Source organism: Nematostella vectensis, chromosome 3 (genome assembly GCF_932526225.1).
Source record: "Nematostella vectensis chromosome 3, jaNemVect1.1, whole genome shotgun sequence".
NCBI classification, from domain to species: domain Eukaryota; kingdom Metazoa; phylum Cnidaria; class Anthozoa; order Actiniaria; family Edwardsiidae; genus Nematostella; species Nematostella vectensis.
In genome coordinates this window covers 8,135,744-8,157,095 of record NC_064036.1, presented here as the reverse complement: position 1 = coordinate 8,157,095, position 21,352 = coordinate 8,135,744, and the positions used below count along the sequence as shown (strand labels likewise).

The 21,352-nt window shown below is 37.7% G+C and overlaps 4 protein-coding genes across 7 annotated transcripts; 3 read left to right on the top strand and 1 right to left on the bottom strand.

Moving 5' to 3' along the window:
• The first annotated feature begins 9 nt into the window (after positions 1 to 9).
• Positions 10 to 4,445, top strand: LOC5511225 (lipoma-preferred partner homolog). The gene is made up of 7 exons (XM_032380541.2): positions 10 to 404; positions 1,834 to 1,935; positions 2,251 to 2,318; positions 2,422 to 2,469; positions 3,000 to 3,182; positions 3,411 to 3,479; positions 3,727 to 4,445. The coding sequence occupies exons 1-7, from the start codon at positions 182 to 184 to the stop codon at positions 3,877 to 3,879; spliced, it is 846 nt and encodes a 281-aa protein (XP_032236432.1). The 5' UTR covers positions 10 to 181; the 3' UTR covers positions 3,880 to 4,445.
• On the bottom strand, positions 4,014 to 7,595 carry LOC116617642 (N-alpha-acetyltransferase 38, NatC auxiliary subunit-like). Of its 4 annotated transcripts, XM_048724641.1 has the most exons (5): positions 7,486 to 7,595; positions 7,334 to 7,417; positions 5,395 to 5,569; positions 4,643 to 4,772; positions 4,014 to 4,597 (listed from the first exon to the last, which is right to left on the bottom strand). In XM_048724641.1, the coding sequence occupies exons 1-4, from the start codon at positions 7,537 to 7,539 to the stop codon at positions 4,660 to 4,662; spliced, it is 426 nt and encodes a 141-aa protein (XP_048580598.1). In that variant the 5' UTR covers positions 7,540 to 7,595; the 3' UTR covers positions 4,014 to 4,597; positions 4,643 to 4,659. The 4 variants fall into 4 exon arrangements, with proteins under 4 accessions (XP_048580598.1, XP_032236434.1, XP_032236435.1 ...); XM_032380543.2 differs by having other exon boundaries at positions 4,014 to 4,772; XM_032380544.2 differs by lacking the exon at positions 7,334 to 7,417 and adding an exon at positions 7,095 to 7,167 and having other exon boundaries at positions 4,014 to 4,772; positions 7,486 to 7,559.
• A 24-nt stretch (positions 7,596 to 7,619) lies between these two features.
• LOC5511236 (RNA polymerase II subunit A C-terminal domain phosphatase SSU72) lies at positions 7,620 to 15,515 on the top strand. The gene is made up of 5 exons (XM_001631595.3): positions 7,620 to 7,894; positions 8,008 to 8,151; positions 13,901 to 14,040; positions 14,411 to 14,529; positions 14,882 to 15,515. The coding sequence occupies exons 1-5, from the start codon at positions 7,797 to 7,799 to the stop codon at positions 14,981 to 14,983; spliced, it is 603 nt and encodes a 200-aa protein (XP_001631645.2). The 5' UTR covers positions 7,620 to 7,796; the 3' UTR covers positions 14,984 to 15,515.
• Positions 15,516 to 17,400: 1,885 nt separating this feature from the next.
• LOC5511238 (translocon-associated protein subunit gamma) lies at positions 17,401 to 20,416 on the top strand. The gene is made up of 5 exons (XM_001631596.3): positions 17,401 to 17,562; positions 17,681 to 17,807; positions 18,502 to 18,594; positions 19,763 to 19,894; positions 20,249 to 20,416. Exons 1-5 carry the CDS (start codon positions 17,436 to 17,438, stop codon positions 20,322 to 20,324), a joined length of 555 nt encoding a protein of 184 aa, XP_001631646.1. The 5' UTR covers positions 17,401 to 17,435; the 3' UTR covers positions 20,325 to 20,416.
• Positions 20,417 to 21,352: the final 936 nt, after the last annotated feature.

The window sequence follows — 21,352 nt, the reverse complement described above, 5'->3', positions numbered from 1 at the left end:
GGTACCCAAACAGACAAATCGATAATAAACAATGGCGGCATTCTTGAGATTCCTTGCTTGGATGCCTACGGAAGGCGTAAACGGCTAATGTAGAGTACCAAATTGCTGAGGATACTGTGTAAATTCGCACAGAAGTTTTAATTCAAGAGGTGAGGCTGACAGCCTAGAGTTCAGTGGAACGATGGCGTCTTCTCACACGCTAATCGCCGGCTCACAGAGCAAAAAAGCCCCACCACCGGTCTCCCCTAAACCTCAGCGTATGACAGCTACACGGCTAAGCAAAAGCACAGCTCCAAACTCAACCATGAACCAAAACTCCGCTCGATCCGCCGAGGAGGAACTTGATGCACTAACTGACTTACTCATGAAAAATTTGGAGCATTCCTCCGATCCTGATTTCTTTGGTAAGTGAGCTTATTCGCTAACTCAAATAATTTGCTGTGAGTTATGCTGGATTGTGTATGTGGAAATCTAATGTGTGCACAAACATCTGTTTTATGTGTTCAATTTTAGCAACCTTTTTTTCTTCTAAAACAGCTCCTAAGTATTTTGTTTCAGGCCATGACGAGCTAAGAATGCACCAGTTTAAAGTAAAGTCTCGGATTTTGTTACAGAAATTAAGTTAGTTTTCGTGATTTTACGTGCTGTTGTCTGGCGCGTTATTACAAGTCCCCACTTGTCTCCGAGCCGAGTGCGATTACAATCATAGCATTGTGGTTTACCACTGAACCCTATTTACTAAAAAAATCTCCTGACGAAATGATTTGAAATGCATTACAGATCATTTTTTTCCGTTCTCTATTAATATAACCTTAAAACAGTAAAAGAACAATTATTCCAATTTCATGTCTATTGTTTTGAGATAAGATCACTTAGACCACTTATTTTGATAGCGTACATCTTCAGACATTCTGCTACAATTAATATGAGCTATTTCGATAGAAATCAGAAATAGTTTACCAGTGATAGGTATTTTGATTTAGTTAGGGACATGAGCGACATGTCTCGTTGACAGAAATAGATAAAAAAGGTCTGTACATATATCAAACTTTTATAGAGACAACTGATCCATTCCACCACTTGATAACAAAGTGCAATAGTGCAATGAAGCCCAATATTCCAGTTTATATTGAAAATATCTGATAAAATGAAGCGATTTTACAACAATAGCATTCATCATTCTATGAATTGTCTAAATGAAAAGGCTTTTTGCTTTCACTTTAAAATTTACTAGAGTATACTGTTAAGTAAACAAGGTTCTGAAGGGATAAAATGGAACTAGGACTCTCCTTTATTTTTTGCTGGGAAATAGATTCAGGTTACTGTGAACAGGATTCTAGCTACAATGAACAGGAAGGAGGACAGGAAGGAAAGGACGCCTTCCAATTATTCAGAGGGATATCCTTATATCTCTTTGAATTCTGAAGGGATAATATACAATAGAGATTACAGAGAATGGGGGAGGGGGATAGAGTTTTATCCAGATAAAGGCATAAGGAGGGGGCCATTTTGGCCTCTATGCTCCTAAACATGGGTCAAATATTACTGTTGCTTTTGTTAGCCAATCCAATCTAACCAGTGTAATTCATTTGTAAAGAATATGGAATTCATGTGCTTCCAAGTACAGCATCATTTTGATGATCAGTGAAATTTTATGTTAACAAAAAAGCTGTGGTAAGCGCATAAAAGTAGTCTTAAAGTGAATTTCAGTAACAAAAGTAACAGGCTACAATTGCAGATTGCTATTTTGCAGTTTTCTTGTATATAGACCATTTTCTTTTCCAATGTAAATAATAAAAATGAATTATTGTTAACATTCTTTAATCTCTCTAGGGATGTGCAGTAAATGTGGGCAAAAAGTGTCAGGCGAGGGCACAGGCTGTACAGCTATGGATAAGCTTTTCCATATCAAGTGTTTCATCTGTGTCAAGTGTGGTAAGGGTCTTTCTTCCTAAATAGGGGTTTATATACTAAATGCTGCAATGGTTTAAAGCAAGGTCAATGTCCAGGGGGCATAACCTATTTTTAAAACTGGTACAACTAGAAATACTACAGACAAGCTGTAGAAAAAACTAGGTGGTCTGTGTAGGTGTGGTGAAGACGAGTTGAGGGCTAATGCTCAAATGTCAGCTGTGAAACTACTTTGTTTCACAGAGGTGTACAGCATACTTTTTCAAACTTGTGCTGATTCATAGCTTATTTTTAAAACTACCAATCCGTACTTATTGTTTTGATTTTTTTCTTTACTAGGATGTCAACTCACTGGTAAAGTTTTTTACAAAGTTGACAACGATGCTTACTGTGAGGCAGATTATTTGGTGAGAAATTAATTTCTTTGAGAACTGTGGGGTTATAAGGATTGCATAAAGATTAAGCCAAATTAGACTTTATGCATTTTATTGGTTTCTCTCTGATTTCCAGGATTCATTGGAAACATGTTGGTACTGTCATCAACACATCACTGATAGGGTAAGTTCATTTAGCTCCTAATTAAGTGAGGAGATTTGCAACATGAAAGTGTTTATGCTACTGTATAAGTGGCTTTTAATATGATTTATAAAATAATTGAGATAGAATGCATGCTCTTATTGGTCCAATTTGTGTGCTTTCATAGCGCTATAAAGGTCATGCAATGACAGCAGAACATTTGTGTGGGGAGAATTTGTGGATCATCTGTAAAAAAAACCCTGAAAATTTGGATAAACATTTGCATTTTATCTAAAAAAATCTTTTTTTTGTAAGAACATCAACACCAGCAATCTTGTGCTCCACTGATCGGTTCTCAAATTCTCACAAACAAAAACACTTTGGTTTCCAAAATGCTATTAAGGCATGTAAGGAATATTTCATTTCTTGAATATCTATGAAATAGTCATTAGAAAGGGCAGGTCCATGCAAGTTATATTAGGGGGATATATCAACAATAGCAACATTGATGTTTATTATTATTTACCAAGGATTATTTAGGATTTTAGACTGTTTATGCCTCTTGACCTTAGATACTTAGAGCAACAGGAAAGTGTTTCCACCCTCATTGCTTCAACTGTGAAGAATGTCATAAGAATTTGGATGGTGTTCCTTTCACCCTGGACAACTTCAACAAAGTGCACTGTCTAGAGGACTACTACAGAAAGTACTCTCCACGCTGTGCATCATGCCATCAGCTGATCCTTCCTGAGGATGTAAGTAAACTGTCACTTTTTTAAAGCAGGTTCAAAACGGACTAGAAAAACTGGGCGGATGGCATGATGCAAGGGGCGCTAAAACTGAAGGGCACTGCCATGCCCCTACTGGTTTATAATTTAATAATAAAAATGGGGGGGTGGGTGCTTAAAGACATTACAGCACATTCGACCATATTTCAAAGTATAATTTAATTGTTTCGTGACCAGTGCATGTCATGTTCGCAGGGCCAGGATGAGACTGTGCGGATTGTTTCAATGAACAAGGACTTCCATGTCAGGTGTTACAAGTGTGAGGTTAGTAATGTTAATGTGTAAATTTTATTATTCATATATATTTGCTACAGTGTGTGATTACAATTTCGATTTTTTTCCCTTTAATAGACAAAATTGCTGTTGTACAAACTCCCAGTATCCAAAAACCTTGTTTGGTTGTGCGACACTGATTTTTTGCTAGAATGTATTCAAAAGACCTTGAAACATCACATTATAGCTTGGCTTATAGCTTGGTTATCAAGAAAATGATACCATGTTCTATTTATAGGATTGCAACAAACAGTTATCATCAGAAAAAGGAGGCAGTGGGTGTTACCCTTTAGATGGCCATCTACTCTGTCAAGATTGCAATGCAAAAAAGATTCAGAAACTCACAGCTGAACTGGACAAGCCCCCAAGGCCACTAACAACTGAACTCTAATGAGACATCACAGATTGTGGTGCTGTCCAATCATTGCTAGGCAACATGTGTGTTTTCCTAGCAGGCTGGTCAAGCCTGTACACTTGCTTCAAGTGCAGTAGTCTCTCAGACAGACAAAAAACATCCTAAACCAATTTTATAGGCAAAGCATGTTAATTTTATTTTGTAGCATACAAGTGTTGTACTCATTAATCTGCAGATTTTTAAAATTTTGATTAATCATTTTATACTCTACACTTTTGTATTTACAAATGGTATCAAAATGCTGTAAATGAAACCTTATGCAATAAAACAATTATGAATCGTCATATGATATGTATACTGTGTATATGATGTACATATGTGTCTGGAATACTGTACCTTGAAAAATTGTGAAGTACTCTCTAAGCTTCCCTATAGTAGGTACATCCCTAAGTACCCTAGACAGCCACACTTTTCTAACTGCAGTCACATAACTTTACCAAGTGATGCACATTAACTTAAGCTATATTTTATGGAAAAAAAACATGGCCTGTTAGAACTTACAATCTTAGTGGTATGAAATAAATTATATGTTTATAGCCAAATTTGTTGTTTTGCTACCTCTGCCAATTCAAGATCCTTGTCGTTTTTGGGAATAGCAATAGATTTCAGGTTTTCACTGTCTTGTCGTAAACCATTGAAATTGAGTGGTCACAGTGTTATGATTAACTATACAAACTCCCCATATTAAGGTGGCCTGTGTACACATTTTAACTATACAAACTCCCCATATTAAGGTGGCCTGTGTACACATTTTACCTATGCAAACTCCCCATATTTAGGTGGCCTGTGCATGTCTACCTCTATTGACTGGATATGTCTACCTGGAACCATTGCTAGGCCTAATATCCTGGGGTCTTCCTTGTCAACACCTAAAGACAACAGTAAAGACTGTGTTTATAAGCTAAAGGCAAAATAAGTAAATAGAAAAGGACATCCACCCTCCTTGCAGATGGGATGGTGAATTAATGGTAATCGATAACCCTCAGGATTGTGTGAAGTCAAATGCATTAGGGTGCATCAGAAGCCACCATACAACTCATGTCTGATCATGGTCACAGCAATGACCAAAAATTGTTGTTTTTGTTCACAGAATGTGACAGTTTACAGCCAGTATGCCTCTTTGAGGTAGAAAACAACTTTTTAGCGCCTTAAGGGGGAAGGGCTTTACCCCAGTTTGAAAGCCACACCTTTCCATCCAGCTTTGTCTTCATAATGATTTGTTCTACCAAACAAAAAAACTTTTGGGGCACAATTTTACAGGTTCTTACACCAGGATAGAGCCGGGGGAGGGGAGAAAATTTTGCTTGAGAGGAAAGGCAGATAATTTTTTTGCTGGCAGAGGGGGAAGGGGTGTACATATCCCCTACTGCCACATGTTCGCTTAAGAGAAGGGTCAGAAGAAGGGACCCTTTTTCCAAATCAAATCTCATTACTTTGATATTTCGTGCAAGTAGAAGGAATTGTGAAAGAGTGTTTCAGAATGTGTCGTACCTGGAGTGCCCACAAACTCCTGGCAGGAGCCTAGGATGATGTTCCTATCTTTATCAGTACAAAGAAAGGAGCCAATCAGTGTGCGGCCATCTGAGATCTTCACCCTCATAAGCTTATTTAGCCAGCTTTCAAGCTCCTTTCTTTGTTCACTCTTCTCATTTTCAATAACAGATGGCTGCAGAGGAATTTACAGCTGATTTTACCAAATGCTCAGATTCCATAGCCCAGATTTATTGCCCAGCCATCCCTTTTTTGACAGGATTATCCTGATTTTGCTTAAAAATTCTGATTACCAATGAAACAGAAGTTGAGTTAACCCATTGACTCCTGGCTTTTTTGGAGCTGAATTTACAAAAAACAGACTGAAAACAGATATCTCCCCCCCTATTCTGAGTTTTATACAGCCCGTCAAAGTCAAACACAGCTGCACCTAGTCAGCGGTATCCAAGCTTTCCAACAGTGCTTTGCGGTCCCCACTTTTAATCCCTCGTCGATGTGCTGAAGCCAGCACAAGTTGATGGTTGCTTGTATTTTTCATCAAAAATACAGCTATGAGCATATTAGGGGAGTGTCTCAGGACATCATGAAGTCTTTTGGGGCATAATTGAGTGCTTTGCTTATGGATATTTGCAAGCAAAGGTGGATTCATGATGATTTTTTTTTTTGTTTGGCTTTGCCCGGATGAGAAAATAATTTTCTAATGAATCACCACAGCTCTCCTAAATGCTGTCTTTTCTGAAACCAAATTGATTCCAAAATTGTTTACACTGCTATTCTGGGTCTGTATGGCCTGGAATTGATTCGTTTGGCTTCGGGGTGAAAAGACTTATAAAAAACCATCTGACTTTGGGGAGAGGAGTGTTGACTGGCCCTCCCCTCGTGAATTTTCCCCTGTATCTCCCAGAATGCTTTGCAATACGTAAACATATTTTCGTGGTTGTACAATCCTTCAAGGAATGGGCATTGTGTTTTGAGGCCAAGGAAATGTACCTGGAGGATCAGAATAAAGGTATCTATTTGTGTCTTGAGCTGTGTTTGCTGATCTCTCTCCCTTGTGTGGTATTTTGAGCGTTTTATTGAGAGGGGTGATTCTGCTTTTCTCTCCTTGTTCGATTTGAGATTTGTCAAAGAACCTGTGCTATTATTTGGCTTAAGAGTAGATGCCAACACCTTGGTTGGATGCATATCTGCAAGACCATTTATCCCTTAGACTGATGCCTGAGTATCTTCATCTTGTTGTGTTTATTTTGAATTTATGAATTTTTTGGGTTGTGGGTACTTCCCAAAGCCGGTACAGGCCGGTTCAGGGGTCAATGTGTTAAGAAAACATATTATATCCATTTCTTAGCATCACAATGTGTGTGGGGAGGGGGAGGGGGGAGAAATATCACAGGCAGCCCAGGACTACTGTTATCAGTATAAAGGAATGAATGGGGTATTTTGACGCTGATGAGAAAAATTATCATAAAAAATAAAACACCAGAGCTTGACATATCACATTTGTGTCTTCTTTTCTGAATTTTTTTTGGGGTCACCATCTTTTTGGGGTTAGAGGTGTGGGTTTGGATTCTTACTTTGGTAGGAATCATTCAAATATGTCATGATTATAAGCACTGATAATAATCGAATAGGGTTAAATTTTAGGGTTTTGTTATATAAAATGGACTACCAATAGCCATATTCTTTAAGTTAATACAGACCACATGCTCCCAACCCAATGCGCATGAACGCTCATGGAGATCGGCAATGCATGCGTGCGCCTTTTTTGTACATCTGAAAGTGAGAAAAATACTTGAACAAAGGAAAAAAATACATATTTTTCCTTTCACTTCATTCTCTAAAATCATATTAGAAATAAAGTTTTTCTTCACTCTTTGCGTATGCATTGCCGATCTCCATGAGCGTTTATGCGCATAGGGTGGGGAGCCTGTGTACAGACCACATCATCTAAACTGTTGTGCGTGGTAACTCCATTACTATTCGCATTCCCCTCAGTCATGCTTTCTCTATTATCAGCATCATCCTACACATGTAAAACAAGACATGTAAGGTTTCCCAGGCAAGATACATGAAACAACGAAAAGAGCTCACCTCATTTTTCGCATCTAACCCAAAACTGTCAAATTCACCTATTTCATCCGCCATCTTTTTTTACTAAATAATACTCAATCCCACCCGCGTTAGCCTATCGCAAAGTAGACTGGAAATGACAGGTCCCGTATGTGACGTCACAGAAGCTGCGCTAGTCGTTTCACGGAGTCCATTTTGAAAAGTCGGTGGTTTAGTTTGTTGGAAAAATCTGTTTCCATCGCACGTTTAAATAGTATATTTGTTAGGTTATTTTAAAATTTATAGCTTCTATATCTTGAGAAATAATATTAAGCCATTTTCGGTGCGTTTAGATGCCTTTTAACTTGTCAATTATGGTGCACAAGTTGAAAATTGCAGTTGTCTGTTCCAGTAACCAAAACCGAAGTATGGAAGCTCATAATTTCCTGAGGTAAAAAGATGGATAAGGGGGTTAACGTTATAAAACGATGACAGAAAATAGAAAAGGAAGTGGATCGTCCATTTGAGTGTAAGAGATTTAATGTTTTCTTCCTTTCTTTGCAGCAAGCGTGGTTTTAACGTGAAGTCATACGGATCGGGAACTCACGTCAAGCTCCCAGGCCCAGCGCCAGACAAACCCAACATTTATACGTTTGATACCCCTTATGACGAAATGTACAAAGATTTACTGAGAAAAGACTCTGCTTTGTATCCCGCCACAATCATCGAAAATAGTTCTCGATATGGTTTTCTACCGGAAAGGCTCGATGGCGTCATTGCTTTGATGTTTGGTGGTAAACAGGTTTATCAGGAAAAAAAAATTCAGGGTGATGATTTTTTTAGGGTTCGGGGTAGCATTAGATCCCATTTTTATTAGGTTTCTATTTTGCTTGTGTATTGGGTTTGGAGGGTGCTTTCTTCACTTCTTATTCCAACTTCCTCTGTTTTACCTGCATACACTTTCTAGAGTGTTTAGATGACACAAGCACTTATTTCAGCTTTCAAGGAGAAGACTACTTTGGGTGAACCTTGATTAGAATTGAGTATTTATAAATACTCAAGTAAATTAAGGTCCTAGAGAGTATAGTTTATAAAATAACTAAAAGAACCAAGCCACCATTTATATCAGATGGAACAAGTTCACAGGATCTAGTGTATCAAGGTAAAAGTATACCAAACTGTCTGCTATATTTACTTAAATTGGTTTTGTGGCACAAAATAAATATATCTAGTGCCACCTGACATCTGGTGTGTGACATTGATTACCCATCTTTACTAAACATCTTATCCCACTTCAAATCGGCACAGCCTGGGTCACAGAACCTAGACTCAAAGCATGAAAACACTGAGTAAAGCCTTGCAAGCAGATTACTGAACCTCTAGATAGATAAAAAAACAAAAATAAACCTCTTAAATCAACTCCCTTGGAATGATGCCCAACACTTAAGCCCAGGCCTGAGTTCTCAGGTGGTAGTGCTTGACAAAGTTGTGGTGGAGTAATAAACATCTCTAATTTATTTTTAGTCTCAAATGAATCCTATAAATTCACACAAGTTTTTTTCCCTGTACTGTAAAAAGTGAAATCAAGGAAAATAGGAGTATATAGAAATATCCTGTGTCCAGCAGCTTGTCTTAGCTGATACTTCCCAGTCTTTTTAATAACAAGTTGTGTTTTAGATAGTATATTTGCAACAACAACAACACCAAAAAACAATTGGGTGGCCTTGCTGGAAAGAAAAGTTAAGGATTTTATTGCCCATAGTTTGGATGTAGCCTGTTCTTGATGGAGCTGGCCAACTAGAGGTATCAAATAATTGATAAATATCACTATAGTTCTTGCCAAGGTAACTGCTTCAAAGCAAGTTGGGGGTCTCATAAAACCCTGTTTTAGACATGAGAAGGACAAAATGAAAAGCTCAAAATTGAAATGAAAAAGTTTTAGTTCCTCAGTTTGCCTTTTTTCAATTTTGGGGTGTTGCGAGGTGGATCACCCCTCTATGTAACTCATGTTTGTTTTGTTAGACAAAAGCTAGAAGATCATGCATTATTAAAAGTACATATCACATTTTTGTGAATTAAAAAGGATAAAATGTCTAAATTTTGAAAAAAAAAATCTTAACTGTATAAACTCAGCCTACAAATTTTTATTCCTGCCTAAATTAAATGTGCTGAATTATTTAAAACTAATCTCCTATTTAAAGTTGCACTTGCATGCTTGTTCTGAGAAAGTTTGATAAAGTATAAAAGAGTGGAGCAAAACAATGTAAAATATTTCTTATTACTTTGCCTATGCATAAAAAGAGAAATGAGCCAATTCACCATAAAAGGGATTTTATGCAAAATATCTATTTGGTTTATTTATGCAATTTCAAGGTTTGAGCCTTGTTCCAAAACCTATAAGTACTTTGTTCAACCCATATCCATCTTCTTGATGTGTGGAATTCAAGCCACAATATTGTGTTTATCTGAAAGATCCATCATATTCAACAAACCTGGATAGTTATTTTAATTATTTTGCATGATTTTAACTGCCTTTGAGATTGCCAAAATAACACGAAAAACCACTCTTAATGTGCAAGTGTCCCTTTAAGCTGTCAGTTCACCATATTTGATGCATTACTTTCTCCTGCTATAAAAGTCCAAGCATTTGTCAAATTCTCAGGTAGCCATAGTATTTGATTCCTTGTGCAGTTAGTCGGGAAAGTCCTAAAATTGTCTCATGAAAGCAACCACAAAGCAATGCATCCTGGTAAAGTTGATTTGGTCATAACAGCTTTGATCAAGTGATAAGTTCTCTCTAAAAGTGACAACTTTGTAATATAAGGTAACAGGAAATTCCATATGGAATTTACATGCCATATCCATTTTACACAGTAACAAGTGAAAGATATGTTTCCAGTGTGAAGACTGGGACCCGCAAATGCTTATTTAAATGCGAGTTCTATTTATTTAATTATCTCTTATTTTTTATGTTTATTATCCCTATCCTACCCTTATCCTTTCCTTTTACTACAAACTACTTATATGTCAAGTCTAAAGCCACTTTATTGTTGTAGCCCTGTCAATCTACTAGCTATCTAGGGCCTGTCGTGAACAAACTCCAAATTGCAGCAATTGTTCAACATTTTGATTGCTTTTGATAATTCAATTTTGCAGCTGGGTTTTCCAAAATCAGAGGCCCCAAAGTGTAAACCTTCAAGAATTAGATGTCTGCTTAACTGGGTTTAATGTTGCCAAGTGTTTGCAGAACTAAAAATTGCAGTAGCAATAGTGTTTACAGTGTTAACCACTGAACTTTATTTTTTTTGCTGTTCCTCCCAACATGTCAGAATGACTTAAGTATAATGTATTATAAATCAATGATGGAAAGATAGGACATATAAAAGACAAACCTGGTTTTATATTGATGCAACTAGTTTAACCATCCTTTTTTTTTTTTTTTTTTTTGCTTTCTAAATTATGCATCCAAGTTATTGATAGGTGGTCCAACCTTATCTCTTTGTGCTGTAGCTTTGGTGAGGATACTAATTGTTTGATTTTTGGATGTTGGGCATAATTAATGAAAGACATTTATTGGTAAGATAGTGATTATCAGCAAGAAGTGATATAAATCTTTCATTCAGCAAGTGTAATTATTCATGAAGCTCCTCAACATATTGGCATTCTTAAAAGAAGACTTCATCAGAAAGTTATTGGTGTTTCTCCACACATAAATGATGTAAGAGTGAATTCTCTTTGAGAAACTCTAAAGGCAATTATTTGACACTTAAAAAAGACAACTGAAAGACTAGTTTCATCAAAGGTCATCCCTTGTCAACCAAGAACTGTTGAGATTTGGACCTGCCTCTGACACCTGTGGGAATATGAGAAGAATTAAAGAACACCATATACTCCACCAAGACCCATTGTTCAACCATGGATTTTACCCTGCTAGCTCCAGTAGGGCACAGAGGACTCAGTCATTCCAAAAGCTGACTACAAAAGAAATGCAGGGTTTTTTTTCCAGACAGTAAAGCATCGTCTATGACTGCCAGATGCTTGAAGTGATTGTTTGATAACTGGGTGATGGATTTATGGTATTGGTATTTGTTGGAACAATATAAATTTATTGAACAACAATCAAGAGCTGCTATCAACCAACTCTATCTGGGCTAACTCCTTTGACTGTGATAAAACAGTGTAGCATTTACAGATGACATGGCCACACTTCACAGCATAAATTAACCTACCCTGCTGAGTCGAGAATATTGACTGGTCATTTCACCTTATGCTATGAATTTGAGGCAACAAATGCTCACATTTCTAATGTACCCAGACAATTTTGCACCTTTTCTTCGGAACTTGGCATGTTGTACAAGCTGACATTTTCTTGGACTATAGGGATCTTTCTATGTGACATTCTAAATGCTTTGGTTATGCTATGAGTCATGGGGACGGTAAAAGACAGCACTGATGAGATTGTAAGATGACACTGATGTGGTGTTTGAAGATGACATGGTGGTGGTGTTTGAAGGAGCTGCAATTGTCCAATAAATTAATCCAGAATGATATCTTCATTACATCAGCTTGTCATGCAGAAATGAGCACCATACTTTGATCATCAACATATCTGGTTATAGGCAAATACCCAGGGCTTGCTAAGGGACTGCACAGCCATAAGGATCATATTTTTCAATAAGAAATGACCTGCTTTTTTGCAGCTCAAGGGATGTGTGCATTCAACCTGTGCTGGTTCTCTATCCCCACCCAAAAAATCCAGGTGTGGCTGGCATTGAAAAAAGTAAAAAAAAAAGTAATGAATATGCAACCAATCATTGCGTTTGGTCCTTCAGTGTGCCCGTTTAAAGAACTGAAAGCATTAGAAGTCCAGTTTTCCAAGATTTATTAGCTGTGAAATAAGGTCTAAAATTTGTAAGTTTGACCCAAATTTGGGGGACTTGGCATCTCCGTAGCCACTCTAGTCCTTGAACCATCCAAACCAATGCCATAAGTTTGTGCTGCCTTATCTGCAACTTGACTTATACAATTGATTTTCCAGGCTTACTGGAAAGGGGTGCAGATACTGGTAATTCATGTTGGTTCAGTATGGGTCAGTGTCTTCTGGTAATATCCTATTTGGCAAAATCTCATATAGTATAAAACTGTAATTCTCTGTAGTTAAAGATAATGTTTATTAGAGTGTTTTCTCTTACAAACTGCTATGTGCTGGGCATGAGCTGTAGGGAGATTTGAAAAAAAAAGTGACCTTTCAATCTGGGTTCCTCTATAAAAAAAAAAGAACAATTTTTAGGCCATTGCAGAGCCAACATATATAGCACATTGCACGCCAACCTAGCCCTATTGTGGTCACCTGAAGGAAAAAAGAAGAGAGGAAGGCCCAAGACACCCTGGCGAAGAAGAGTAGAGAGAAAGCAACAGTGCGGGATGGAAGACATGGGATGAGGCAAGGGATGCTGCCACCAGCAGAACACACTGGGAGCATTCTTTGAATGACTTATGTGCTACTACTAGGCAGAAAGAAGATAGGTGACAGAGCCAACAGCATAAGCTTTTAAAGGATGCCATTTAAACTTATTAGATGGGATAAGCCCTTATTCCTGTGAAAGAAGACTAAGTAAGATAATTTCCAGTACTACCAGTCGTGGAACAAGAATGCTAGCTGTTTGAAGACTACCACTGTCGTTGCCATGGTGCTCCCTAATCTGCAAGGGTAGTTATGTCTGTGATGACTGGGAGTGGTACACATCAAGCAGACCTTTCATTGCCAATACCAGTCTCTATTTACCTAAGATGTCGGATTACATGTCAGGAGCCCTCCACTTGGATTACCATATATACCTGTGCCCTAATTGTCAAAAAATGAAGAACATATTCGACCTACAGATCTTTATTACACACTTCCAAAATATAGGCAAGAAAGTAGAAAACTTAATCTGAAAGAAACTGACCCTCTGTAGCTATGCCTGTAGTCACTATCATAGGTTAGCCATGTGCAAACATCCTAAGAGAACAAAGCCTTAGATACAATAAAAGATGCATTTGAATGGCTGAGCTTTGCCTGCCTGCACTCATCTCTTTCTACCACCCGTGCAGAACCAATCTTGCAGCTGCAGTGGCCTGCTTTCTGCTATTTCCTCACCCAAATTCTCACACTACTATTTTTTTTATTGTGCAACCCAGTATTTGGTCGAAGTCATCTACTGTTATTCTCAGCACTATTTGACACCATTTGTGTGCAGTCCAGACTTAGAGTAGAGAGGCTATAAACAGAGTGATCTAGGTATCAGCCCCTTAAGACAGAGTGGTTTGGGGTGGGGATAACCATGACTTAGATAATATACTCCTTCCTTCCAACCCTCCCCATAATGGAACCCTTTATATTACCTGTGTTTATAAAATTTGTAATTGTTGAAATTGTCCATACCCTATCAGATAAACCCTTGACCTAAAAATTCAGATATACACAGAATGGAATTCTCCACATGCTGGACAGAAACAGAAGAATAAAGGCTCTTCCAGAGAGGTTTCAAGAAGCTGTTGAACACTTTGACTTAATTATAACAGCAGAGGAAAGAGTTTACGACCAAGTAATAGAACGTAAGCTAATATGAAGTTAAAAAATCTATTGTGAGCAGAGGAACCCTGAATCCCCTTTCTTCAGGGGTGTAGCCAGGGGGTGGCCCAGAGGACCCGCTCCCCCGCCTTCTAGCAGCCAAAAATATTGTAAATGTATGAGCCATTATCTAAAATACAGGAGAAAATGCCTTGAAAGGGCCGTTTGGGCTCCCTCCTGTTAAAATCCTGGCTATGTCCCTGTTCTTTTTCAGTTTTTGAGGCCAATCGGATGCTAAAGTAAAAATAAAATTTCCCCTCCCATATCCTATGCCGTTTTTATAGGACATGCTTCATCATATGCTGCAATTTTTTTATTATAAAAAAGGTAACTGTTATTCACTTTTTTTCACAGATTTAGAAGGCCTGGATGCACAGTCTTATAAACCAGTACATGTTGTTAACATCGATATTCTGGATAACCATGAAGAAGCTACCCTTGGTGCATTTCTGATTTGTGAGATTTGCGAAGCAGTGAGTATCTGTTTTTCTGTAGGACGAAATAAGAAGAGCACACCCCATTACACAGGGTGGGTGCACAGCCTCGTTGACAACCAAAATGTGTGTCGTTTCTTATTGATGGACACCATCAAAAATGATCATTTTTCCTATGATAACTTCTCATGCATGTGATGCAAACCATCCCACTTGATACTAAAAAGGGTATATTGATATTCAAGGTATTATATAATTATATAATTTCTACACTCCCTTATCAGCCCAATGTCCAATACTTCACCCTCCCCAGATACTAGCTAATGTAAAAATGAATATAGCCCAATCACAGCTATAACACAGCTAACATATTTTTACCATTTTTTTGCAGATTGAAAAGCTTACTGATGTGGAAGATGAGATTAATGATGTTGTCGCAAAATTTGAAGACAAATATAAAAGAAATATACTACATTCTGTTGCATTTTATTAAATGTTGATGGGGACAACTGAAGAAAATTCAAACCAAGCAGTAGAATATTTAATATATTTTTGTCCTTTAGGGTACTCAGATAAATAATACTTGATATTATTATCCCCATACTACCATTTTAGAAATGATTCTCTTCTTGGGGAAACTAGGGCTAATAAAGATATGATAATTATAATCATTCAGTTCAATACAGTGGAAGTATTGACTTGAAGTTGCTATATGCTCTTGGTAGGAAATGTAGGCAACACAGAAGAAAATCATCATAGGTTTCTTTGGCCAATTCTGTGGCATAACTGTGGTGTGCATCAACATATAATGTGTTGCTCCACAGTACACCCTGTAGAAATTGCTAGCATTCCCATAATTAATAAAAGTGAAACCACTTTTTTCATTCCTAATGACAATTAGCAGTATGTAAAAGGATTTATAGTCAGTGAGATATTTATTTATGTAAATATTGTAACATAAAAGTGCCTGTCTTTTCTGTGAGTGATTCTGTCTTATTATGTAGAATAAATATATATTTTGCTGATTTGATTTTGTTAAATGCAATTGACAAGTGAATGCAAAATAAATTACAGCACACTAAGGGAATCTCTGAATTTTGCTGCCGACCTATCAAAACAGGGGCATCCCCAGGCTATTTTCAGCTGTAAGCCAGCCACAAGTTTTGTTTTTTGGGGTGTGTCGATATGAAATGGTTGCTTGAGGAATCAAATGGTTGGTCTCTAATCCCAAAATAAAAACAACTCCCGTTTTGACATCCAAGCATTTTTGCAAGATAAGACATCCAAGCCTATGTGTAGGTGCATACATAGGGGGCTTGCAGGTAGGGTGCCCGCCATAACGGTCATTTCTTATTGAAGGTTCTTCAGTAACCTTATAAATCCCCCTCCATATAATCACAGGGAGCTCACCTCTACAGTTTGAATAAAGTTATTTGTTGAGTTGTTTCCTTAGCTTTGCGCTGTTGATTATTTTTGGTGCGTGTGTACGTTTATATCTCGTGTCTCTTTCGGCGCCCGGTGCTTTCTGGCGCGCTCTCTCATTGGTTAGAAGTTTAACGGCCGTCTCGACTGCGAAATGGCTTCCGTGTCACGGCATACCTAGTAAAAAGAGACAAGGGATGAAACTCTCGCTAAAGTTTCTGCCGCTAGCGTCTTGAGCAGAGGTGGACGAAAGTGAGATGAGCGGAAGTGGTTTTAAAGAGTGACGTCACCTTTCAAAAACTCAAAGGCAATAGAACCGAAAAAAATCTTTGAAAATGGCTTCGGCATTCGACATCGTCAGCTGGTAAATAACAGTTTTGACTGTTGAAAATATTATTTCTTCACATTTTCCTCATACGCGGATTCCTCATACGGATTCAGGGCATAGGCACAGGAATAGGTTTAAAAATAGGAACAAAATAGATTACATAGAAAAATTCGAAAAACAAACAACTCGTAGAAACAAAAAGAAGTGAAAGACTGACATATTTTTCTTCGAAGAGTTCTCCCCGCTTGTCTCGTGCGAGGGAAACAAGCATGGGCTGGCGCGATTCGCTTATTAATATGCAAACGGAAGTAAAAGGTGCCTTGATGCATCTACTTCCGTCCACCTCTGCCTCGGATGAAACGGCAGAATAGAGCCAGAGAATGAAAGGTTTGCGAGATGCATTATTGTGGACATGAGAACGTGTTTATTCATTTTTTTAACATCACTAGCTAAAAAGGTATCTTTCTTCTATAGCTGTACGAATTTTGGGCCTATGAATTCGAGCTAAAGACATTTTTCTGCCGTGTTTTCTAGGGCGGGTAAAAAGAGTTCCATCTCTTGTCTCTTTTCACTAGGTATGTCGTGACATGGAAGCCATTTCACGGACGAGACGGCCGTTAGACCGCTAACCAATGAGAGAGCGCCAGAAAGCACCGGGCGCCGAAAAAGTAGACAAAAGATACAAAAGCACACACGCACCAAAAATAATCAACAGCGCAAAGCTAAGGAAACAACTCTAACTTTATTCAAAATGTAGAGGTGAGCTCCCTGTGATATAATAGACGCGTCAGTCAGAGTGGCACAATTGATGACATTTATGACCTTTAGTAAAACCTTTTACTAAACATCAGGTGTTAAAACCTTTTACTAAATATCAGGTGTGGACCTAGTTTGTGCGAGAAAAAATCATATTTTCCCATTCTCCTGCTAGGTTTTGCCCAAAACAACTGTATATATTTTTGTGAACGCACCTTTAGAGAATTTTTGACCAAGCTGTATTAATTATACATACCTTTCCGTTAATAAAAGAAAAAGAGAAAAAAGTACATATTACATGACCCGCGCACATTTTTATGTATCCGCCAAAACTGGACGTTAGTGCCAGCCCCTACCGGTCGACTATCAAATCGAGGCTATTAGTAAGTTAGTGTCCAGGCTATCGCGTGCCTTCTTTCTCTTCTTTATTTCAGTCATCATGGCGAACGGCAAGAAGCTATCAAAAGAAGACGAGCTTTTGCTCCAAAACTTCAGCCGATCAGTTTCCACAAAATCCAGCATTTTGTTCTACGCTAACGCTCTCATCGTCTCCGCCATCCCTCTATGTAAGAAAACCAACGAAATTCCTTCAAAAGAAGACTTGTTGTCCTACTACTTTTGTACACGTTGCATTATTCGAATTTCTTGATCTCTTCTTCGCTAACAATTTTTGGGTTGTTTTAGGGCTCTTTTGGAGAATACACCAAATGGATCCTTACTCCTCAGGGATTCTTTTCGCCGTGATGACGCTAGTTAGCACATGGCTGGTGGCTTTCGCTTACAAGAACGTCAAATTCCAATTGAAGCACAAGTAAGTATAGTAACCTAATCCATCCTATACTATACGTTCCATTTCTCTATTGGCTGATCTACGTTACGCAACTTTTTTTTGGCTAACGCGTTTTCAATAACTTAAAAACGATCCCACATTTATCTTAGCGTAGTGCCTAGTTCTTCTTCGCCTTCCAGTTTGTGCTTTGTTCCCTGAATACAGGTTGCCTTGTTTTGTGGTGCTAATATATTCATAGAATTTGCATTGATATAATGTCTGGTACTACGTTTCTTCTAGTTCAAGTTTTAATTAACTGATAGTTTAGAAATCTAGCTTTGACATACTTTAAACAGGTTCATTCCCTCTATCTTTATAATTTTCCATGTCTCTCTAACAGACCTTTTGGCCTGACTACTGTATTCCTACTTCTGAAACTTCTGTTAGGATACTATATGCCACCCATGTTGCCCTCAAAAAAATGTCTCACATCTTAATCAAAACAATAATATACCTCACCCTAAAAAAATGATTTATAAAAAAAAGTATGTTGCTTTTCCAAAATCTGGCTGAAAAAAGCAGAATGGCACAAAAAAAAAGCAAAATGGCACACTTTTAACATTGTATAGGGTAATTTGATTGAAACTTTCAGTAGCTTGGTATGGCTGTATGAAAGTGGATAAATAAAAGAAAAGCTTCAATTCTAACCAAAACTTTGCTTTACCCTTGCTTATAGAATTGCCCAGAGGAGAGATGCTGCTATCACTAAGGAAGTCAACCAGGAGCTGGACCCCAACAAGAAGCTTACACGCCAAGAAAAGGATGAAAGGTGGACTCTTCTTTCCCTGCTAGCAGAGGCCTCTTTTCCCTATATTTTGCTGGGCTGGCGTTCACGAGGAAAAGAGGCCTCTGCCATGGGTCGAAACTGTTTCCGTTGCGCATGCGTGAGCGTTTCTAAGCGACTGCATGACGTGGCAAAACCCGTACTATCGCGCGAAAGCTATCAATATGCTAATTTTTGTCGCAAATTAAGAATCAAGCGGTTAGTTCTCCTCTCCGAAAAAAGAAAACAACTGTTCAATTTCAATCACCTAAACGTCAAAAAGATTGAACAGCAAAGGCAGCAAAGAAGAGTTTTGTCTTGTTTGTGGGATAAATTTCAAGACTTCTGCACAGGCGAGTTTCTTCAATGTAAGCATCACCCACAGTTGGACTTGAAGAAAATGTTACAAAACCTTTTGGTAAACTTAGATCAGCTAATTCAAGAAGAATATGCAAAAGCTGTAAACGGTAGATTGACCCGTTAGTCAAAAGAGAGAAAATTCTTAATGAAGACAAGGTATTGAATGGCTTCTTTTATTATTCGTCGCGTGATATTTCTACGGAGGACGCCGTTTCAAATGCGGTATTATTATCCCACAGCGGATATACGCTTCACGCATGCGCTAGTCATTGTAGGCTCAAATAGTGGCCAGCAATTGATGAACAGAGCATGCGCTCTGGATCTCCCATCCACGATCGTGGACGGCGGTTTGATCAAACGACCCATGGCAGAGGTCTCTTTCCTCGCGAATGCCAGCCCAGCGAAATACAGAGAAAAGAGGCCTCTGCTAGCAGGGAAGACTCGTCTACTAATGTAGAATTCTCTTCTAATGGTTGCTCTCATAAGCAGATACTTCTACTTATGGACGCTTTTTGAAATCCCTGTTAACTTATTGTTTATATTTTGTAAATTAGCATGGACACATTTTGAAAATCAATAATTTCCCTTATCTTTCTCTCTTTTAAGTAATCAATCGTAATACCTAACATTAGGCTTTGTGTCCTGAAATTTGTCATGTTATGTCATATCGTAAAATGGCTTATATGAACGCGCATAGTTGGCTTTCTTTTCCTAAAATTTTGTTTACCAATAAAAATGCAATGCTACTATTGTTATTGTTAATTTGTGCTAAATGTTGAAATGTTAGTAATTTTTAGTTATTTTTATTCTTCAGGATCCTATGGAAGAAGAACAAGGTTGCTGACATGGAAGCAATGACCTTCTCCATCTTCTACAACAATGCCTTGTACCTCTTCCTTGTCCTGTTTGCATCGTTCTATGCCCTGAGGTCCCTGCATCCATCTGCGTATCCTTTATTGAATTTGCGATCACAATTGACATGATCTAACTTATTTGCAGCAGGTGTCGGAGACATTGAAAAATTGTTTTTTAGTTATAAAAAGTTTTCACTTTTTGAAGTCTTTCTTTCTCTTTTTTGGTATAAACTTTATGGTCATTGATACTATAACAACATAAATATTATATTGGTAAAAACATGTTTGCTCATAAGTTATGTATGTAGGGTCAGTTTAATGATTGGTCAACTTTTTGTCAGTTGGTATACACAGTCTATATAATTCACTGACCAAGATAATCTGAGATGATGATCATTTGTTAGTTACACCTTTGTATTCAATCTGTTATGCCCTTGACTTTATAGTAACTACTTGCTCTCTACATCTGTTGCTGGTGGAATCCTTGCGCTACTGTCTACAGGATCAGCTGCACAGTCCTGAACAACCATGACAACAATTTGAAATAGCAATGTTTGTTAACTTGTATTGTAAAGGATTTTAATAAAGTCCATATTAAACTTCATTTATTTGTTGATGGTGTGGTGTATTTGTTGATTGATAAAATTGCTTAAATTCAATGGAACATCTTATTTCTTGAACTTGGATGATACCTTAGCATTCATATCACCTTCCATTTGTCCATAAACACAGTGGCTTCTTCCAGGAAAATAAAAAATATATATATTAAACTAACTATCAGACAAACTGAGGCCATAAGTTAGAAAACTGCTTTAGTGGTTATGCTTCCCTCCTGAAAGGAAGCTCGTTGTATTTTTTTACTTGATTCAGTCAAAAGTCAGAAAAAAAATTGATATACTTGACTTTTTAAGGGATTGACCCTTAATTTCAGAGATATTGCCCTTTGACCATAGTGATAGCGGGATTTTCATTAACCTAAACTGTTTCATTAATAAAAATGAAATGGAGTAATTGAAAACTACTCTATTGCTACAACAATATGTAAAGTGTTCTGAGTGTTAGTAAAAAAAAATTTACATGAACAAGTGGAAACTGGAATGACTCATTTAAAAATCTTTCCCCCTTATTCCTAACCAAATTTAGTTTTCCTGGAGCATGCTGAAATACCATCTTATGTGAAATAGTTCACATCAAGGAACTTAGCCATTACTTTCCAGGGTATCCAACCAACAAATGATATCTACACACATACAAGGGGGGTGTAAAAGGTGCCTCCCATTGGTTGCATGACCTGCCAATCAAGTAGGGCTTATCAACCAATGATATAGCAGTAATGAAAATTATGGGATATGCTTTTTGATGGGCTTGGCTCTTTTCTGACCCCAGCTGCGTTATAGGAGAATTTCTATATTGATCATTGATTGTGTAATTTCAAGCTTCATCAACCAGCCTTTCATTACGTGTACTTATACGAATTAATGGGCAAAAAAGTGTGTTTGGTTATTAATCTTGTACTAGATCTAAGATTTGGTGGTATTCCTTCATACAAG

Excerpts from the sequence above, each read along its gene's own strand:
- LOC5511238 (XM_001631596.3), top strand. The coding sequence starts at position 17,436 with ATGGCGAACGGCAAGAAGCTATCAAAAGAAGACGAGCTTTTGCTCCAA. Across the intron at positions 17,563-17,680 it reads CGTCTCCGCCATCCCTCTAT|GGCTCTTTTGGAGAATACAC; the intron begins GTAAGAAAACCA and ends GGGTTGTTTTAG. Across the intron at positions 17,808-18,501 it reads AAATTCCAATTGAAGCACAA|AATTGCCCAGAGGAGAGATG; the intron begins GTAAGTATAGTA and ends CCTTGCTTATAG.
- LOC5511225 (XM_032380541.2), top strand. The coding sequence starts at position 182 with ATGGCGTCTTCTCACACGCTAATCGCCGGCTCACAGAGCAAAAAAGCC. Across the intron at positions 2,470-2,999 it reads ATCAACACATCACTGATAGG|ATACTTAGAGCAACAGGAAA; the intron begins GTAAGTTCATTT and ends TCTTGACCTTAG. Across the intron at positions 3,183-3,410 it reads AGCTGATCCTTCCTGAGGAT|GGCCAGGATGAGACTGTGCG; the intron begins GTAAGTAAACTG and ends TCATGTTCGCAG.
- LOC5511236 (XM_001631595.3), top strand. The coding sequence starts at position 7,797 with ATGCCTTTTAACTTGTCAATTATGGTGCACAAGTTGAAAATTGCAGTT. Across the intron at positions 7,895-8,007 it reads GAAGCTCATAATTTCCTGAG|CAAGCGTGGTTTTAACGTGA; the intron begins GTAAAAAGATGG and ends CTTTCTTTGCAG. Across the intron at positions 8,152-13,900 it reads CTGAGAAAAGACTCTGCTTT|ATATACACAGAATGGAATTC; the intron begins GTATCCCGCCAC and ends CTAAAAATTCAG.
- LOC116617642 (XM_032380543.2), bottom strand. The coding sequence starts at position 7,539 with ATGGCGGATGAAATAGGTGAATTTGACAGTTTTGGGTTAGATGCGAAA. Across the intron at positions 7,418-7,485 it reads GGTTAGATGCGAAAAATGAG|GATGATGCTGATAATAGAGA; the intron begins GTGAGCTCTTTT and ends TTACATGTGTAG. Across the intron at positions 4,773-5,394 it reads GGAGTTTGTGGGCACTCCAG|GTGTTGACAAGGAAGACCCC; the intron begins GTACGACACATT and ends TGTTGTCTTTAG.